At 41.3% G+C, this 19192-nt stretch overlaps 1 protein-coding gene and 2 pseudogenes across 1 annotated transcript in view; 2 read left to right on the top strand and 1 right to left on the bottom strand.

The window, feature by feature from the left end:
- Positions 1-19192, bottom strand: part of BTBD1 (BTB domain containing 1) — a 46597-nt gene that overhangs the window by 10130 nt on the left and 17275 nt on the right. The window contains exons 3-5 of the mRNA XM_028089405.2: positions 17270-17375; positions 11849-12046; positions 2160-2352 (exon numbers count right to left, since the gene is read on the bottom strand). Of these exons, the coding sequence (XP_027945206.1) occupies positions 2160-2352; positions 11849-12046; positions 17270-17375 (497 nt within the window). The remainder of the gene's footprint in view (positions 1-2159; positions 2353-11848; positions 12047-17269; positions 17376-19192) is intronic.
- Positions 5514-6163, top strand: LOC114198107 (RWD domain-containing protein 4 pseudogene; annotated as a pseudogene).
- LOC114198110 (large ribosomal subunit protein eL43 pseudogene) lies at positions 18135-18416 on the top strand (annotated as a pseudogene).

Raw genomic sequence — 19192 nt, 5'->3', positions numbered from 1 at the left:
TTCCGTCTGTCTTCTAGTGTGTCCTGCTCTAGTGCCTACATCCTGAAGTACGTATTTTATTTGATCTCAGTTATATTTACTGCTCCATTACAATTAGGTCATTATGGTAATTAAAAACAATGTGTGAAGTATACAGTCTATGAATTTCTTCAGGTTATTAAAGAGGGAATATAAAATATTTTATTACAAAAAAGGGAGAACTGGTACTAATGTAGATAATGTCATCTGCAAATAATGACAAAGACTTCTTCCTTTCCCGTACTCAAGGCTCTAATTTCCTTATCCTTTATGACAATCATAAATAAATCACATCACCCAGAATTAGAAGAATACGGCTGAAACACAGCAAGGCTAGCCAGCATTGCTATCTTGAGGTTTTGATAGTCTATCACGTTAAAGAATTTTTCTAGACCAAGTCTATTAACAGTTACATCTGGAAGGAAGGTGAAAAAAATTTTTTTAAAGATTTTATTTATTTATTTGAGACAGAGAGAATGAGAGAGACAGAAAGCACATGGGGGGGGGAGGGTCAGAGGGAGAAGCAGACTCCCTGCCAAGCAGGGAGCCTGATGCAGGACTCGATCCCGGGACTCCAGGATCATGACCTGAGCCGAAGGCCGTCGCTTAACCAACTGAGCCACCCAGGCGCCCAGAAGGTGAAATTTTATCAAGTCTTTTTGACACCTACTGAAACAATCAAATTCTTTTTCTTCTTTGATATGCTACTGTGGTGAATGGATATTTAATATATTTCCTAATACTGAGCCATTTTTTCAGTCTTCAAATAAACGCTGTTTGCTCATACAGTACTATCTTTCTGAGGTATTGCTAGATTTAAGCCACTGATATCTTATGTAGAAGTTCTTCTGTATCAATGAGACTGATCTAGAAATGTTTTTGTCTCATCAGACTACTGTATAAGGGTTACACTTCTTTCAATAATTAACCAAGAAGTATTTTCTTCTTTTAATGCTCAAGGAAATGACCTGTTCCTTGAAGGTTTGATAAAACTCACCTGTAAAAACCACCTTGTGAAGGGACAGTTCTTTGATAACTTTTAATTCCTTCCACTGGTAAATTGGTCTATTCAGGCTTTCTTCTTCAGTCAATTTTGATAATTTATATTGGCCTATAAAATGATCCATTCCATCAAGATGTTCAATTTATTAGCACAGAGTAAACTCAGAATTAAAATAAAAATTGCCTTAGTCTATGATTATATCCCCATTATTATTTCTAAACGTATGTTTTCTGCTTTTACTATTTTTTTGAGGTTTATTTATTTTGTTGATTTTAAGGAACCAGCTTACGGATTTCTTAATTCTAGTTTTAAATTCATTAATTTCTACATTTATCTATTTCCCTTCTCTTTTCTATTGTTCTTTTGCTATTCATTTCCTAGCTACTTGAGTTGAATGCTTAAGTCATTGACTTTTACTCTATTTATTAAAAGTAGATCATTATTACTGTCCTTTTGTGTGACGCTTTGGCCTCACCTCATAAATTTTCACATATAATATTCTCACCGTGAATGATTATTAAATAGTAAACAAATGCATTTACTTCCATTTTCACCCCAAATTTATGAGTCCTCCCCCTCGGAATTCTGTTTTTTAACAAATGTATTATTAGTTCCTAGTTTGATACTAAAGTGCCATTAAATAAGTAAAAATCCAAAAGGTCTATTTCATGAAAACTGGTACTTACTCTATTTTGATATTTAACCTAAAGAAAAGAGAAAACGGCAAGATAAATTCCTCAACAGGGTTACATCCGTGTGTCTTTCAAGACTCGATCGTTCTCCCCACTCAGGCTTTTGTAACTGGACACAGAGCTGTGTCCCGTGCAAAGAGGAAGCTCACGTGGAACGCTGAAGAGCAAGCGTTTGCTGAGTTCAGGTGCAGAGCCTGCTGGCCCGCCGTGGCAGTCCAAACAGAACCCAGGCCGCAGAAACCCTCCCCGAGCCTTTCTACCTTCTCTCGTTTCCCGAGAGGCCCTCTCACTCACGGTCCCGCGAGGAGACGTCTGGCTGTACCTCCCTGACTCCTGGCTGCTGTCCTAACTCCGAAATGTATCAGACAAAGACGGAAAGAAAACCCGGTCAGCGATCTCCCGCAACACGAGGAGAGGAGAGCCCGCGCTGGTGGCGAGGCAGCTACCTGATGCGGTCGCTCGTGCCGCTGTAGCCCCAGCGGCTCTCCACCTGCTGGAACCTGTTGATGCAGCACTCCTTCCCCCGCAGGCAACACCGGGGCCGGTCGATGTAGTCCACTCGGGGCTTAGGATTGACCGTAAAATGAAGAAACAGATTGACCACTTCACGGTCGGACAAAATTCCAGACTGAGCAGGACCTGCAGAAATAAAAACACACCCTCAGGAAAAGCACCTGGACTTCAATTCCTAACTTTGTAATACTTCACATAATAATGTGAATTCAAATCCAGAAGATGTAAAATAACAGTGAGGTAGAAAAATTTTAGTATGTATTTAATTTTAGAGATTTCTAAATCCATTTGAGGTTAATCTAATAGAACGTTAAGTGTTAATAGTGCTCTCAAATAAATAAAAAAATCTTTAAAACAACAACAAACAAACAAAATCTTCCACAAAGAAAACTCTAGATCCAGATAACCTCACTGGTGAATTTTCCTAAACATTTAAGGAAAAAACAACACCAATCTTACACAAACCCTTGAACACTGAAAAAAGAAACATTAACTTTTGTATGCGACCAGCATAAACTTGGTAATCAAAATCTCACAATTTCATTCCAAGAAAGGAAAATTATAGACTAACTTCTCTCATGAAGTAGTCATAAAAATATTTTTAAAAGTTTAGCAAACTGGATTTGGTAACATAGGATAAAGAATGACAACTAAGTCTGGCTTATATAAGGAATCCAAAGTAGGTGGGTTTTTTTTGTTTGTTTGTTTGTTTTAGATTTATTTGAGAGAGAGAGAGAATGAGAGAGAGAGCACATGAGAGGGGAGAGATCAGAGGGAGAAGCAGACTCCCCGCTGAGCAGGGAGCCTGACGCGGGGCTCGACCCTGGGACTCCAGGATCATGACCTGAGCTGAAGACAGACACTTAACCAACTGAGCCACCCGGGCGCCCCCCAAAGTAGGTTTAATTTGGAAAATCAGTGTAGTTCACCATATTAAGAAAATATAGCAAAGAGCATCTCTCTACTTGCTAGATGGGATGCTGCCCAATTCATGCATTGCTTAATAAAGTCAATTACATATTTGAAAAAATAAAAATAAAGGGGAAAACGACTGTATCACTATCTGAAAAGAAGAGAAGCAGTTGATGAAGTTAATGATAAAACTCTCAGCAGACTAGTAATATTATAAAAATATTGTAAATATTATTAGTGACTAGTAATACTATAAAAATGTCAATTATCTCCACACCAATCTAGATTCAATGCAATTCCAATCAAAATCCCATGAATTTTTGGGGGGTGGAAATTGACAAGCTGAGTAAAAAATTTATTTATGTGAAAATGCAAAAAAGACCAAAAACAACCAACATAATCTTGAAGAAGAACAAAGCTGGAGAATTTTCACTACCAGATTTCAAGATCTGGTGTAAAACTATGCAGAATTGGTGCAAGAATAAACAAATGTAACAGTGGGACAGAACACTCCAGAAACAGATTTAATTAAAATTCCTGATTTACAACCAAGTTGGCCCTGCAATGTATGGGGCAAGGATAGTTTTTTAATATATAGCTACATGGGGAAAAAAAATGAATCTTAACTTCTACCTCATACCATATACAAGTGTGAGAAAACAATACAAAAAGCCAAAAAGCCAATTGGTTTATAGATCTAAATGTTACATGTAAAATATTAAAACTCCTTGAAGAGAACTTCAGAGAGTATCTTAATAACCTTGAGAATGGCAAATTTCTTCAAGAACACACAGAAAGCCTTCACCTTACTAAAGAAAAAGATGGATAAATTAACTTCATTAAAACTAAGATTTTCTATTTATCAAAAGCCAAGATACAGAAGCAACCCAAGGATCCAATGACAGACAAAAGGATAAGATGTGGTCTATATTATGACCATAGAATATTACTCAGCCACTACAAAAAAAAAAAATGAGATCTTGCCATTTGCAACAACATGGATGGGCCGAGAAGGTATTCTACTAAGTAAAATAAGCCAAACAAAGACAAATACCATATGATTTCACTTATGTGGACTCTAAAAAACTAATGAACAAACACAAAAGTAAACAGGCTCTTTTTTCTTTTTTCAAAGATTTTATTTATTTATTTGAGAGAGAAAGAGAATGAGCACGAGAGAGAGCACAAGCCAGGGGACGAGGCAGAGGGAGAAGCAGACGCCCCGCTGAGCAGGGAGCCCCATGCGGGGCTCGATCCCACACCTCAAGATCCTGACCTGAGCTGAAGGCAGACGCTTAACTGACTGAGCCACGCAGGCATCCCTAAAAAGGCTTTTAAATACAGAAAACAAACTGCTGTTGCCAGAGGGGAGAGGTCGGAGGGGATGAGCAAAATGGGTGGAGGAGATTAAGATGTACAAACTTCCAGTTATAAAATAAGTAAGTCACAGTGATGAGAAGAACAGCATAGAGAATATAGTCAATAATATTATAACATTGCATGGTGACAGATGGTGGCTATACTTGTCAGGATGAGCACTGAGTAATGTACAGAATTGTTGAATCACTATGTTGTACACCTGAAACTAATATAGCACTGTGCATCTACTATACTTCAAATGATAAATTTAAAAAAAGACAGCATTAATAAAAAGGCAATCCACATGAGCAATACAAAATACCTGACAGAAAACTTGTATCCAGAATATATAAAACTCTTAAAAATCAACAAAGAAACTAAGGACGTGAATAGGGATATCCACTTATTGGCACATTCAACATCATTAACTGTCAGAGACACAAAATTAAAACCACAATAAAGTATGTCCTCATCCCACCAAATGACTAAAACTACAAAAACAGACAATACCAAATTTTGGAGAGGATGTGGGGCAACTAGAATAACTCTCTTAACTCGGCAGTTGAGCATGAACTGTTACAATCACTCTGGGCAACATCTGGCCGGATCTACTAATGCTGAACATAATGACCTAACAATTCCACTCGTATAATACTCAACAGAAATGTTTACATGTGTACCCTGAGTGACAAGTACAAGAATGTTCTTAATGGCCTCCAAAAAGAAACAACTCAGATGTTCAAGAGTAAAAAGCATAAATAAATCATGACACATTCATACAACACATTATACAGCAATGAAAAAGAACGAGCAGAGTCGCCCGGACACCCCACCCTCGGCGGCCCCGGCTCGCCGCCCACACACCGCCCGCAGGCAGCTTCGCGGGGCCGGAGGCCGTGCGAGGGGTGTGCCTCCCCGCGGCCCAGGGCTCGGAAGGGGCACGCCCCGGGCTCGGGGCCACTGCTCTCCCTTTCTCGTTGTCTCAGACGCCCTCCCGGGGGGCCGCAACCGGCGCGATGAGTGCCAGCGAGGACCAAGAGATGGAACTGGAAGCTCTACGTCCTATTTATGAAGGAGATGAAAGCTTCCGGGAATTAAGTCCAGTGTCATTTCAATACAGGATAGGTGAAAATGGTGATCCCAAAGCCTTCTTAATAGAGATTTCCTGGACAGAAACATATCCCCAAACACCTCCAATTATATCTATGAATGCTTTTTTTAACAACACCATACCATCAGCTGTAAAGCAGAGCACATTAGCCAAGTTACAGGAAGCAGTGGAGGTCAATCTCGGGACCGCCATGACCTACACATTGTTTGAATATGCCAAGGACAATAAAGAGCATTCATGGAGACTCATCAGCCCGTGAATTCTACAATACCCATAAGCAGTATCATCTCCGTTGAAACTCCTAATACAGCCCCATCGAGTAAGAAAAAAGAAAAGAAAGAACAGCTTTCAAAAGCACAGAAATGTAAGCTGGCAGATAAAACAGATCACAAAGGAGAACTGCCTCGAGAATGGAACTGGGTTGATGTGGTGAAGCATTTAAGCAAAACTGGCGCTGAAGATGATGAACAGTGCTTGGAATTGAAGACAAGGGAAGAACGTCCTTTAAGAAGTAAACTGGGTTCAAAATCCTTCATTACTCTTTTCTGGTATTGAGGTGGCTTTTTATAAAACAGAATTTTTTTGTATGTTTATGTAAAAAACGTTTTAAGCTGAAAGTTCATGAAGAGATCTGTTTGTATTAAATTATTTTCACAAACTTGCCTTAATAAAAGGTGAAATGTTACTGTTTAGTATACATTATGAAGATGGTTGAGCTTTGTAAATGGACAAAATGGGAAATAATAATCAATGTGAATTTATATGACCTTATTCTAGTGGATGTGATATTTTTTAAAGGAGTAGGAAGCCCTTTTGAAACTCTCACCCCAGTGGATCAGAATACTGAGTAAACAGTTACTCTGCGGCATGATCCATATTAATAGACTTCTCGTCTTAATAAAGTCTTCATCTCTTCTTTCTCTTAATTACTGAAGCATAAATTGCTCCAGAGAAATTTAAATACTAATATTTGAACTTTTACATAATATTCTTTGTAGTTCCTTTTTATTTTTCAAGGGTGAACCGCTTCTTTTTAGTAAATGAGTATCTGTTCATCCTGTTCCTTTGGGTCATGGTATTTGCCCATGAGTTTTCAGCCATATGTGGAATAGGAGAATATAAAAATAAATTTGACAAATACATTCAAAAGCATTTGAATAGAAGTGCTGGTTCCTACTGAAAACATTTCTCTTTGTTGCATATACCAAGATGGGAGTAAAAGATGCCTTAATATTTAATTTTTGTATTGTTGGAGACAATGGTTTTAATAAATTCCTGTTTATCTGCTAAAAAAAAAAGAATGAGCAACTCCCACACACAACCACAGGGATGAATTTACACGTTAAGAGAAAAAGCCATACACCAAAGAACACATACTGTATGTATCATTTCCTTTATATTAAGGTTCAAAAACAGAAGACATGAACAGACATTTCTCCAAAGACGACATACAGATGCCCAACAGACACGTGAAAAGATGCTCAACATCACTCTTCATCAGGGAAATGCAAATCAAACCTACAGTGAGATTCCTATCTGTCGGAATGGCTAAAATCAACAACACAAGAAACAACAGGTGTTGGTGAGGATGTGGAGAAAGGGGAACCCTCTTGCATTGTTGGTGGGAATGCAAATTGGTGCAGCCACTCTGGGAAACAGTATGGAGGTTCCTCAAAAAGTTAAAAATAGAGCTACCCTACAATCCAGCAAATCACACTACTGGGTATTTACCCAAAGAATACAAAAACACTAATTCAAAGGGAAAGATGCACCCCTATGTATATAGGAGTGTTACCTACACTACCCAAGATGTGGAAGCAGCCCAAGTGTCTGTAAACTGATGAATGGATAAAGACGACGTGGTACACACACACACACACACACACACACACACACACACACACAGAGGAATACTACTCAGCCATAAAAAAGAATGAAATCTTACCATTTGCAATGACCTCGATGGAGCTAGACAGTACAACGTTAAGTGAAATAAGTCAAGTCAGAGAAAGACAATTACCGTATGATTTCACTCATATGTGGAATTTGAGAAACAAAACAAATGATCATGGGGGGAAAAAGGAGAGAGGCAAACCAAGAAACAGACTCTTAACTATAGAGAACTGATGGTGACCAGAGGGAGGTGGGGGAGGTGGGTGAAATAGGTGATGGGGACTAAGGAGTACATTTGTAGTGATAAGCACCAGGTGATTAAAATAAAAACTTAAAGAAAAAAAGTTCAAAAACAGACAAAACTAATTTATAGAGGCCAGAAAACAGTCGCCTTTGGGAGGGAGATCAGGGACTTGGAGGAGCATGACGAAGGCTCTAGGGTACTGGTAACATACCATAACCTGATGGCAAGTGTGGTTCTATAGGTGTGTTCACTTTATCACTTGACTGTTCTACATCAATAAAAAAGTTTGAAGAAAAAAACACTGATTCCAACAAAAACAAATTGGGAGAAAATAAGAACATTTATGATAAATCCTCAAGAAAAATGTGAATACCCAATAGAAAAAACAAAAGTCATAAATGTTAAGAAAAAATACAAATGGCTAGTAGTTTTTTTCTCTTTAAATTTTTTATTGTTATGTTAATCACCATACATTACATCATTAGTTTTTTTTTGTCTTTTTTTTTTAAGATTTTATTTATTTGAGAGAGAGAATGAGAGAGAGCGCACATGAGAGGAGGGAGGGTCAGAGGGAGAAGCAGACTCCCTGCTGAGCAGGGAGCCCGATGTGGGACTCGATCCCGGGACTCCAGGATCATGACCTGAGCTGAAGGCAGTCGCTTAACCGACTGAGCCACCCAGGAGCCCACATCATTAGTTTTGGATGCAGTGTTCCATGATTCATTGTTTGTGCATAACACCCAGTGCTCCACACAGAACGTGCCCTCTTTAATACCCATCACCAGGCTAACCCATCCCCCCACCCCCCTCCCCTCTAGAACCCTCAGTTTGTTTTTCAGAGTCCATCGTCTCTCATGGTTCGTCTCCCCCTTCAGTCTTCCCTTCCTGCTATCTTCTTCTTTTTTCTTAACATATATTGCATTATTTGTTTCAGTGGTACAGATCTGTGATTCAACAGTCTTGCACAATTCACAGCGCTCACCATACACATACCCTACCCAATGTCTATCACCCAGTCACCCCATCCCTCCCACCCCCCCACCACTCCAGCAACCCTCAGTTTGTTTCCTGAGATTAAGAATTCCTCATATCAGTGAGATCATATGATACATGTCTTTCTCTGATTGACTTATTTCACTCAGCATAACACCCTCCATTTCCATCCACGTCGTTGCAAATGGCAAGATCTCATTCCTTTTGATCGCTGCATAATATTCCATTGTGTATATATACCACATCTGCTTTATCCATTCATCTGTCGCTGGACATCTTGGCTCTTTCCACAGTGTGGCTATTGTGGACATTGCTGCTATAAACATTGGGGTGCACGTACCCCTTCGGATCCCTACATTTGTATCTTTGGGGTAAATACCCAGTAGTGCAATTGCTGGGTTGTAGGGTAGCTCTATTTTCAACTGTTTGAGGAACCTCCATACTGTTTTCCAGAGGGGTTGCACCAGTTTGCATTCCCACCAACAGTGTAGGAGGGTTCCCCTTTCTCTGCATCCCTGCCAACATCTGTCGTTTCCTGACTTGTTAATTTTAGCCATTATGACTGGTGTGAGGTGGTATCTCATGGAGGTTTTGATTTGGATTTGCCGAGCGATGTGGAGCACTTTTTCATGTGTCTGTTGGCCATTTGGATGTCTTCTTGGGAAAAATGTCTGTTCATGTCTTCTGCCCATTTCTTGATTGGATTATTTGTTCTTTGGGTGTTGAGTTGGATAAGTTCTTTATAGATTTTGGGTACTAGCCCTTTATCTGATATGTCATTTGCAAATATCTTCTCCGATTCTGTCAGTTGTCTTTTGGTTTTGTGGACTGTTTCTTTTGCTGTGCAAAAGCTTTTTATCTTGATGAAGTCCCAATAGTTCATTTCTGCCCTTGCTTCCTTTGCCTTTGGCGATGTTTCTAGGAAGAAGTTGCTGCGGCTGAGGTCGAAGAGGTTGCTGCCTGTGTTCTCCTTCAGGATTTTGATGGACTGCTGTCTTACGTTTAGGTCTTTCAACCATTTGGAGTCTATTTTTGTGTGTGGTGTAAGGTAATGGTCCAGTTTCATTCTTGTGCATGTGCCTGTCCAATTTTCCCAACACCATTTGTTGAAGAGACTGTCTTTTTGCCATTGGACATTCTTTCCTGCTTTGTCAAAGATTAGCTGACCACAGAGTTGAGGGTCCATTTCTGGGCTCTCTATTCTGTTCCATTGATCTATGTGTCTGTTTTTGTGCCAGTACCATACTGTCTTGATGATGACAGCTTTGTAACAGAGCTGGAAGTCCAGAATCGTGATGCCGCCAGCTTTGCTTTTCTTTTTCAACATTCCTCTGGCTATTCGGGGTCTCTTCTGGTTCCATACAAGTTTTAGGATTATTTGTTCCGTTTCTTTGAAAAAAGTGGATGGTATTTTGATGGGGATTGCATTGAATGTGTAGATAATATAGTTTTAAACAATAATGAGATTTCTTTTTTCCTTTAAACCAACCTGGCCATGACTTAAAAGCTACTCAATGTCAATATAGATAAGGAGAATGGGTCACAGAACGAAGACTCAAAACTAGGTATGTCTGATTTTATTTATTTTTATTTATTTATTTTTAAGATTTTTATTTATTTGAGAGAGAGAGCACAAGCAGCGGGGAGAGGCAGAGGAAGAGAAAGAGAGAGCAGCAGACCCCCCGCCGAGCAGGAAGCCCTACTCATCAGGGCTCGAACCCAGGACCCAGGATCATGACCTGAGCCAAAGGCAGATATTTAACCGAGCCACCAGTTTCCCTGGGGCTCTCTGATTTTACATCAGAAGTATCGATTGGGGGCACCTGGGTTTGAGTCCCGAGTGGGGGCTCCCTGCTTCGCGGGGAGCCTGCTTCTCCCTCTCCCCTCTGCCCTTCCTGCCTCCCAACCCCTCCCCCGTTCGCGCTTGCCTGTTTTCTCTCTCTCTCTCTCTCTCTCGCTCTTTCTCCAATAAATAAAATCTTTAAAAAAAAAAAAGAAGCATCAATCTTAAGAATCAGAAAGATCTATCATTGGGTGCCTGGGTGGCTCCGTCGTTAAGCGTCTGCCTTCGGCTCAGGTCATGGTCCCAGGGTCCGAGGATCGAGTCCTGCATCAGGCTCCCTGCTCGGCAGGGAGTCTGCTTCTCCCTCTGACCTTCCTCCCTCTCATGCTCTCTCTCTACCATTCTCTCTCTCAATAAAAAAAAAAAAAAAAAATCTTAAAAAAAAAATCATTATAACCTTGAGCAAGACACTTAATACCTCTCAGGTTCAGTTCTCTAATCTATAAAAATATGATTTTATATACATAGTATTTTAAAAATATAACCTAGGGGGGGCCTGGGTGGCTCAGTCGTTAAGCATCTGCCTTTGGCTCAGGTCATGATCCCAGGGTCCTGGGATCGAGCCCTGCATCGGGCTCCCTGCTTAGCGGGAAGCCTGCTGCTCCCTCTTCCACTCCCCCTGCTTGTGTTCCTGCTCTCACTGTGTCTTTCTCTGTCAAATAAATAAATAAAATCTTTAAAAAAATATATATATATACATAACCTATATTCACTCGTATGTGTGGAATCTAAAAAAACAAAATAAAAGCAAATGAATAAACAAAAAAAGGATCAGACCCATAAATACAGAGAACAAACTGATGGCTGCCAGAGGGGAGGTTGGGGAGGGGGGACAGGCAAAATGCGTGAAGCGGAGTAGGAGGTCCGGATTTCCAGTTACGGGATGAATAAGTCATGGGGATGAAAGGCTCAGCACAGGGAAGAGAGTCAATGATTCTGTAATGGCGCTGCATGGTGACAGACAGCTACACTGGTGGTGAGCACATAACCGTGTCAAAAAGAATCTTGTTGTACACCTGAAAATAATGGAATCTGTGTGCAACTATACTCAAAAAAAAAAAAAAAAAAGAAGCTAATGCACAGATCAAAATAAATAACCTATAAACGTTATCTTGGAGGGCTTCCAGGAGAAGTAAATGAACTTACACACACACACACACACACTCCTGTATCATGTGACTAGAACTCACTATCAGGGGCTCCTCTCACACAGGGAGGCTGGCTGACTGCTGGTTTCACCCAGACTTTGGTCAAGTTATAGCCCTACCTGCTGCAAACTCCTCAATGGTCATCAGTGGAAACCGGATCAAGGACAGTGCTTTTCCTAGAACTTTCTGTTTATTTCCAAAAGTCACAGGCAACTGCTGTCTTTGACATTCCGCTTCTGCCCATCGCACAACAGCTCCAAAAAGTCGACTTTCTCTGATACTAAGTGTGTCTCTTTCCAGAACTGCACAGAGTGTGTCTACAAGTAAAATACAAAAATAAATCAAATTAGGAATATTTTGCTCTTTACCAAAACAATACCGACAAACAGGCTTATGTTAAGTTTTCACATTTCACAGGTCAGATACTTAAAACTATAGACTCTGTACTTAAAAATATTAAAGAGTGAAAGGAATTGAACAGCAAAGTTTTCTTTAAAAAATTGCTCTAAGGTTAACATTCAACTTATTCCTTATCATACATGGAAGCTTAGGCAGAGTATCTCCTTGTATATCCGTGCCATTTATCAAGCAAACTCAAATATCCAGAGTAAGATTAATAGTGAGTCAGTCAGAGAGAATGGCTTCAAATTAGTAACATACATAAATTCATAAAGTCTACAGATAACCATGTACCCATTCCCCAAAGATTCCTTATTAGGCACTCTTTATGTGTCAGGCACTATTCTAGATGCTGAGGATACATCACTGAACAAAAAAGTTAAACATCTGCCTTCATGGAGCTTATATCCTAATGGGGGTAAACATTATTATGTTAGATGACGAGTGTAGGACAAAGAGCAGAGTGAGGGGAATCATTAAGTGCAGTTTAAAATAGGATGGCTTGGGTGGCTCACCTGAGCTAAGACTTGATTGGGGGCAGGGGGAGTCAGCCAAACCGAGGCCTGACCAGAAGGACTGTTCCAGGATGGCCAGCGTGAGGCCCTCCATGAAAGGGTGCCTGGCAAGTCTGAGGACTGGCCAGGAGGCCAGGTTGGCTGCAGTGCAGTGAGCAGGAAGGAAAAGTGCTAGGCGATGAGGCCAGAAAGAGGGGGAAAAGGGGGTGTCATCCTATAGTGCCCTGTAGATCATCTGGGTTTTGGAAAGGGGAACAAACCCCTGGAGGCTCTGGGGCTGTGACACTGTAGGTTGTGAAAGGATCATGCTGGCAGCCATGCTGAGAAGAGACCCAGTGGAGGTAAGAGCGGAAATGAGATCAGTTTCGTCTCTGATCCGGGTCAGGGGTGATAATGGCCAGGACCATAAAGAAGGAGTGAAGAACAATCAGCTTCAGCACACATTCTGGAGGATGATTCCATGTGACGTCCTCACAGACTGAATACAGAGGGTCACAGAGAGGGGTCAAGGATAATTCCCAGGTTTATAGTCTAAGCAACAGACAGATGACAGGAACAGTGACTGAGATGGGAAAGCCTACGCAGGAGGCCTTGGGGGATGGTGGGAGGCGAGATCTGGAGTTTAATTTGGGACATCTTAAGTTTGAACTCCCTATCTGACCTCCTATAAATGTCATGCCCAGAACTCAGGCCCTCACCGGAATCCCTCTCCTTTTATCAGAGGCAAAATTTTAAAAAAATTAGCTCAGGGGCGCCTGGGTGGCTCAGTCGTTGGGCATCTGCCTTCAGCTCAGGTCACAATCCCAGGGTCCTGGGATCGAGCCCCGCGTCGGGCTCCCTGCTCAGCGGGAAGCCTGCTTCTCCCTCTCCCACTCCCCCTGCTTGTGTTCCCTCTCTCACTGTCTCTTTCTCTGTCAAATAAATAAAATCTAAAAAAGAAAAAAAGAAAAAAAATTAGCTCAGATTCTCTACAGTAGATCAAAAGCAGAAGTCAGAGAAGGGGCCTGAGAGGCCAACAGACTAGACAGAACGATAGGCTGCACACAAACAGGGGCAGGGAAGAGAGGAAATCTGAAAAGTAGATGTAGGTGCCTGAAAAGAACTACAGTCAAGAGTCTTTATACAAAGAAGAAGATTAAAAGAACAAACACACAGGGGGCACCTGGGTGGCTCAGTTGGTTGAGCATCCAACTCTTAGTTTCAGCTCAGGTCGTGATCTCGGGGTCATGGAACTGAGCCATGAGTCAGGCTCTGTGCTCAGTGGGGATTGAGGATTCTCTCCCTCTGCCCCTCCCCCTCTAAAATAAATAAATAAATATTTAAAAACAAAACAAAAGCACACAAAAAAAACACTTCAGAGGCCTGAGGGCTTCACTATACAATAACTGATATTCACAATGAGCACTAATAACCACAAGATTCAAATAAAAATGAGGATGCCATATACAGCAGAAATCAATGAAGACATTAAATATGCTTAAATTACCCAGTATTACACATCTAAGAAAATTTTATTTTAGAAAAATTACATTCGGGGCACCTGGGTGGCTCAGTTGTTAAGCATCTGCCTTTGGCTCAGGTCATGATCCCAGGGTCCTGGGATCAAGCCCCGCATCGGGCTTCCTGCTCAGCGGGAAGCCTGCTTCTCCCTCTCCCACTCCCCCTGCTTGCGTTCCATGCTCTCACTATGTCTTTCTCTGTCAAATAAATAAATAAAATCTTTAAAAAAAAATTTACATTCTATAATGGTCTACACATTCATACTACATCCAAATATTTGGTCAATATCAAACCACAGCTATGATTCCAGCAAAGATGTCTCAGTCCCCAGAACACAATAGGGGTGCAACGATATGTTAAAAATGAATAGGTTATATACATCATTTTTTTTTTTAAAATCATGTTTTTCCTTCTCTTGTAGCTGAGCAGATGAATACAAACTAAGGCTCCATAAAACTTTTTCACAGATAAATGAATGTAAACCAATATGCCTCAAAACTTAAAAGGATTAGGAATATACACTGAGCATAACTGATCATTCATGGGAAAACAGACAACCTTGGATCTACAAATCTCTACTCTGTATACTAGTAAACTTCAGTAAAGATAAACACAAAAACTTAAAATATCAGCAAGGGGGAAAAAGAAAGCACATTATACTGCCTTTAGCATAATGTAAATTTGCTTTTTTTCCTATCAGTGTGACATATTATCTTCTTCCCTTAGCAAAAAGCTCTAAGAGAGAAACGGTCTCTCTCTACTTGGAAAATAGTAAGCACATTCCCTCCAGAACATATATTCAAATCCCAGAGGAGAAAAAGCTTCCCCAGAATCTAAAACTATAAACTGTGCCAAGAGCTCCCGAAGCCTGGCCCAGCTTTCTCTCAACTCCTAGACTTCTCTTTCAATTGCAAGTTTTAACAAGCGCATTTGAGGCAAACTAGACCGTGGTGTGGAAACACACAGGTCTTCTACTGGCAGCTGAGAGCCTAATAAAGATCATAAAAACATCTAAGATTATGTTTTATAAACATAATGCAAGGCTAGATTTTAATATAAGCAGCTGTGGGTCAAATCAAATCAACAAATATTTAGAGAGTATTTACCGTGTACAAGGCACCTCCTTCAAGAATTCCAGGTTCCAATGGCATGCCTAACATGGGGGTTATTTACAAAACAACTTCCAGGAGGAAGTCATCCAGATGCAAACAGTATTATTTCAAATATAGACTGAAGTACAAATGGAGTACTTGACAATCCTTAAGGGGAAGAAAATTAGGATGAAGCAATGTTTCCTTAGCAATGTGGGCAGTGCTTGGGGCTCTCAAACATCCAGTCAATGGTCTATTACGTATACTGGGGAGGAATCTAGCCCCTGCCCTTCAGGATAATTAATGCAAAATGAGTATAAATCCTTCCCAAGGTACTGTGCAACAGACAGGCACACTATCGATGGGATGTTGTTAGAAGAGAATACACTAAATGTCATGGAAGAGGGTGGGATGTCAGCTCTCTAGAAAGGAGTCACTGCAGAAGTAGAATTTGAGCCAAGACATTAAGACTAAGTGAGAACTAGCCAAGGTGGGAAGGAAAGGCAACATTCTAGACAGTCCAGTTGGTGAGCAAGTATTAACTGAACAGGCACTATGTTCTACTGTCTTCAGTGCTAGAAATACAGTGGTAAACAAGACAAAGTCCCTGACTTTAAAGAGTTTACAATAGGAGTGCCTGGCTGGCTCAGTCGGTAAGCACATGACTCTTGATCTTGGGGTTGTAAGGTCAAGCCCCAAGTTGGGTGTAAGAATTATTGAGAAATAAAGTCTTTAAAAAAAAAAAAGTTTACAATCTAGGTGGGGAAGCTAGACAATCATCATAAACATACACAGACAAATATCTACTTAAGAATTTCAAATAGTAAAACGTATCATGAGGAAAATCAACCAGAGTAACAGCACAGGGATTGTTCAGGGGAACGTGGTATCTGCTGTGACTAAGGTCTGAGGTGGTCTGTCTTCGGTCTCATTTAACTTGGTATCAGAATAATATAAAGGAGGAAGCCACACACAGACTCGGGGCGGGGGGAAGGATTCTAATCAATGGAATAGTAAATACAAAGGCTTAAAAGAGAAATAACCCTGGCCAGTGTGTATGAAAGGCAGGGAGTGATGGGGAGGACAGCAGGAGACTAGGTCACAGGTGCAGAGAGAGGAGGCAGCCGGTGCCATTCTCTGTCCTTCCTGACCTTCCTCTGAAGTCACGTGGGATCATGAGACTGAATTTGAGACAATGAAGGGTGAAGACGCAGGTGCCACCTCAAGGCCAAAGCCTTCCAGATGGGCGTGTTCTCCCCTCCCATACTTTTTCCCGTCTGCTGGCAAGATAGATAATAACACAATCCTAGATACCTAATATACATTTTGTGTTCATCATGGTGAAGACAGTATTTCAGGCCACAGCCTGGGTCAGCTCTGCTCTCCTACAGCACAAGTCACAGTCCTCAGCCTCAGCCGGCCCTGCGCAGCCAGGCTCTCATTTGCCGCACGCCCCTCCCCCTCCCCCACCCACTTCTTCCTGTGGTTCCACCTGCCTCCCGTGCCCCCGTCCGCATTGTCCAAACACGACCCATTCTTCACAGCCCAGATCAGAATCTCCCGTCAAGACTTCCCTAACGCTACTCAATTTGAGGTAATCGTTCCATGTTTTGGATTTGCATAGTGGTTATTTTCTATACATTTAGCTCGGAAAAGGCAAAATCACATGTTGCTGTATGCTATCCAGAATTTTCTGTTAGTGTCTTAACTCTTAATTTTCACAAATGTGTTCCTTGATTCTCCAGTTAGATCACATTTTCCTTAAGAAAAACCACACCTTACTCTTCGTATTTCTTCAATGACCCTACTATAATGCCAGGCACATGGTATGCAGTCAATGAATTGGACATTTTTCCAAAAGGTGATGAAGTAGTTAGGACTTTTAGGACTGTATCACCAAAATAAAGCAAAACTCTCAAGAAGTAGACTTGCCGAGTTTGGACAAGGCACTCCTTCATACTGCAGCCTGTGCGGCCAGAGGCCGATGAGTGAGGCCTCACTGCGCGCGGCGAGCCCCGCACGCCAGCGGACTTACCAATGTCGACGTCGGTAAAGCCCTCTGCGCCTATTGCGTCCAAGGTGCTTTTGTCTATGGTGTCCAGACAAAGACTGGCAAGCTGAGGTTCATCAAACAATCGAGCCTAAACAGACAGGAAGAGTTATTTTGTTTTCATTGTTGTTCTACTTTCAGTCTTTACGTGTTCAAAGTTAACACCGTCACCAGTTATAATTGCTCATCAGGTAAAGACACCTACCTTAAATACCATCATGATGTGTATATATTCTTAAAACTTCCCATTCCGCAACCGGAAATGAAAAGCTAAAAGCACAAATGCCTTGCTTAGGTAACAACAAGTGCGCATCACCACTGACAACCCTGTTACCTTTCATACATACACACTGCCTGGTTCTTATACTTATTTTGATCCTTAACAAACCCTCTAGGTGAGATGAGGCAGACATCATTACCCCATTTTCAAGATGTGGAAACAGGCTCAGAAAGGTGTACTGACTCGCCTAATATGATCTAACTAGTTATGTTGTAAAGCCATTACTTAAATCCAAGTTTTAGGATATTTTTACTAAACGATATCAACTGTCAAGCATACCAGTACAAACAGATCTCTTTTTTTTTTCCATTTTCTGTCTTGACTGTGGGGAGAGAATGAAGTACCAGAATTTTAGAGCATGAAAGCTCTGGGTACCTAAGCAAAAATTAGGCCCAACAACAGAAAAGCAAATAGTCACAGGACCGAATACTATATAAGAGTGATCTACAACTACACATAATAATATGAATGAATCCCACAAACATAATGATAAGCAAAAGAAGCCACAGCATAAATTGAGCAAAAGTATACTATAGGGCCTCTCTGGGCTCAGACCTAGTTAGTGGCAACATGGCTAAACACACCAAAAAGGTGAGAATCGTGGGTAAATACGGGACCCGTCAGGGTGCCTCCCTCAAGAAAATGGTGAAGAAGATGGTAATGAGCCAGCACGCCAAGTACACTTGCTCCTTCTGTGGCAAAACCAAGATGAAAAGACGAGCTGTGGGGATCTGGCACTGTGGCTCCTGCATGAAAACCATCACTGGTGGTGCCTGGACCAATAGCACCACCACTTCTGCCTTCCCGGTAAAGCCTGCCATCAGACGACTGAAGGACTTGAAAGGCCAGTAGAAGCTCCACCATTTGAAACATTGTTAGCCTATAATAAATGGGTTACTTTATGTAACAACAACAACAAAAGTATACTGTAGGATTCCAATAAAGCTAATGTAGGCTTTAAGAAGTCAGAAGTCAAGGAACACCTGGGGGGCTCAGTCAGTTAAGCGTCTGCCTTCGGCTCAGGTCATGATCCCGGGGTCCTGGGATTGAGTCCTGCATCGGGCTCCCTGCTCTGCGGGGAGCCTGCTTCTCCTTCTGCCTGCCGCTCCCCCTGCTTGTGCTCTCTCTCTCTCTCTGTCTCAAATAAATATAAAATCTTAAAAAAAAAAAAGTCAGAAGTCAAGCTTATAATATGTGGTTAATCAGGATACATATTATAATTAAAAAAAAAGTTTAGGGGCACCTGGGTGGCTCAGTTAAGTGTCTGACTCTTGATTTCAGCTCAGGTCATGATCTCAGGGTTGTGAGGTCGAGCCCCGCAGTGGGCTCTGTGCTAAGCACAGAGCCTGCTTAAGATTCTTTCTCTTCTCCCCCCTATCCTGGGTCGCTCTCTCTTTAAAAAATAAGATAAAATAGGGGCGCCTGAGTGGCTCAGTCATTAAGCGTCTGCCTTCGGCTCAGGTCATGATCTCAGGGTCCTGGGATCAAGCCCCGCACTGGGCTCCCTGCTCAGCAGGAAGCCTGCTTCTCCCTCTCCCACTCCCCCTGCTTGTGTTCCTGCTCTCGCTGTCTCTCTCTCTGTCAAGTAAACAAATACTTTTAAAAAAAATAAAATAAAAATAAAAACA

Source organism: Eumetopias jubatus, unplaced genomic scaffold (assembly GCF_037043125.1).
Source record: "Eumetopias jubatus isolate StellerSeaLion01/CBP00866 unplaced genomic scaffold, mEumJub1_p1.0 scaffold_7, whole genome shotgun sequence".
Taxonomy (NCBI): Eukaryota; Metazoa; Chordata; class Mammalia; order Carnivora; family Otariidae; genus Eumetopias; species Eumetopias jubatus.
The sequence above is the reverse complement of the archived record's forward strand: the minus strand, read 5'-3'. Positions and strand labels throughout refer to the sequence as shown.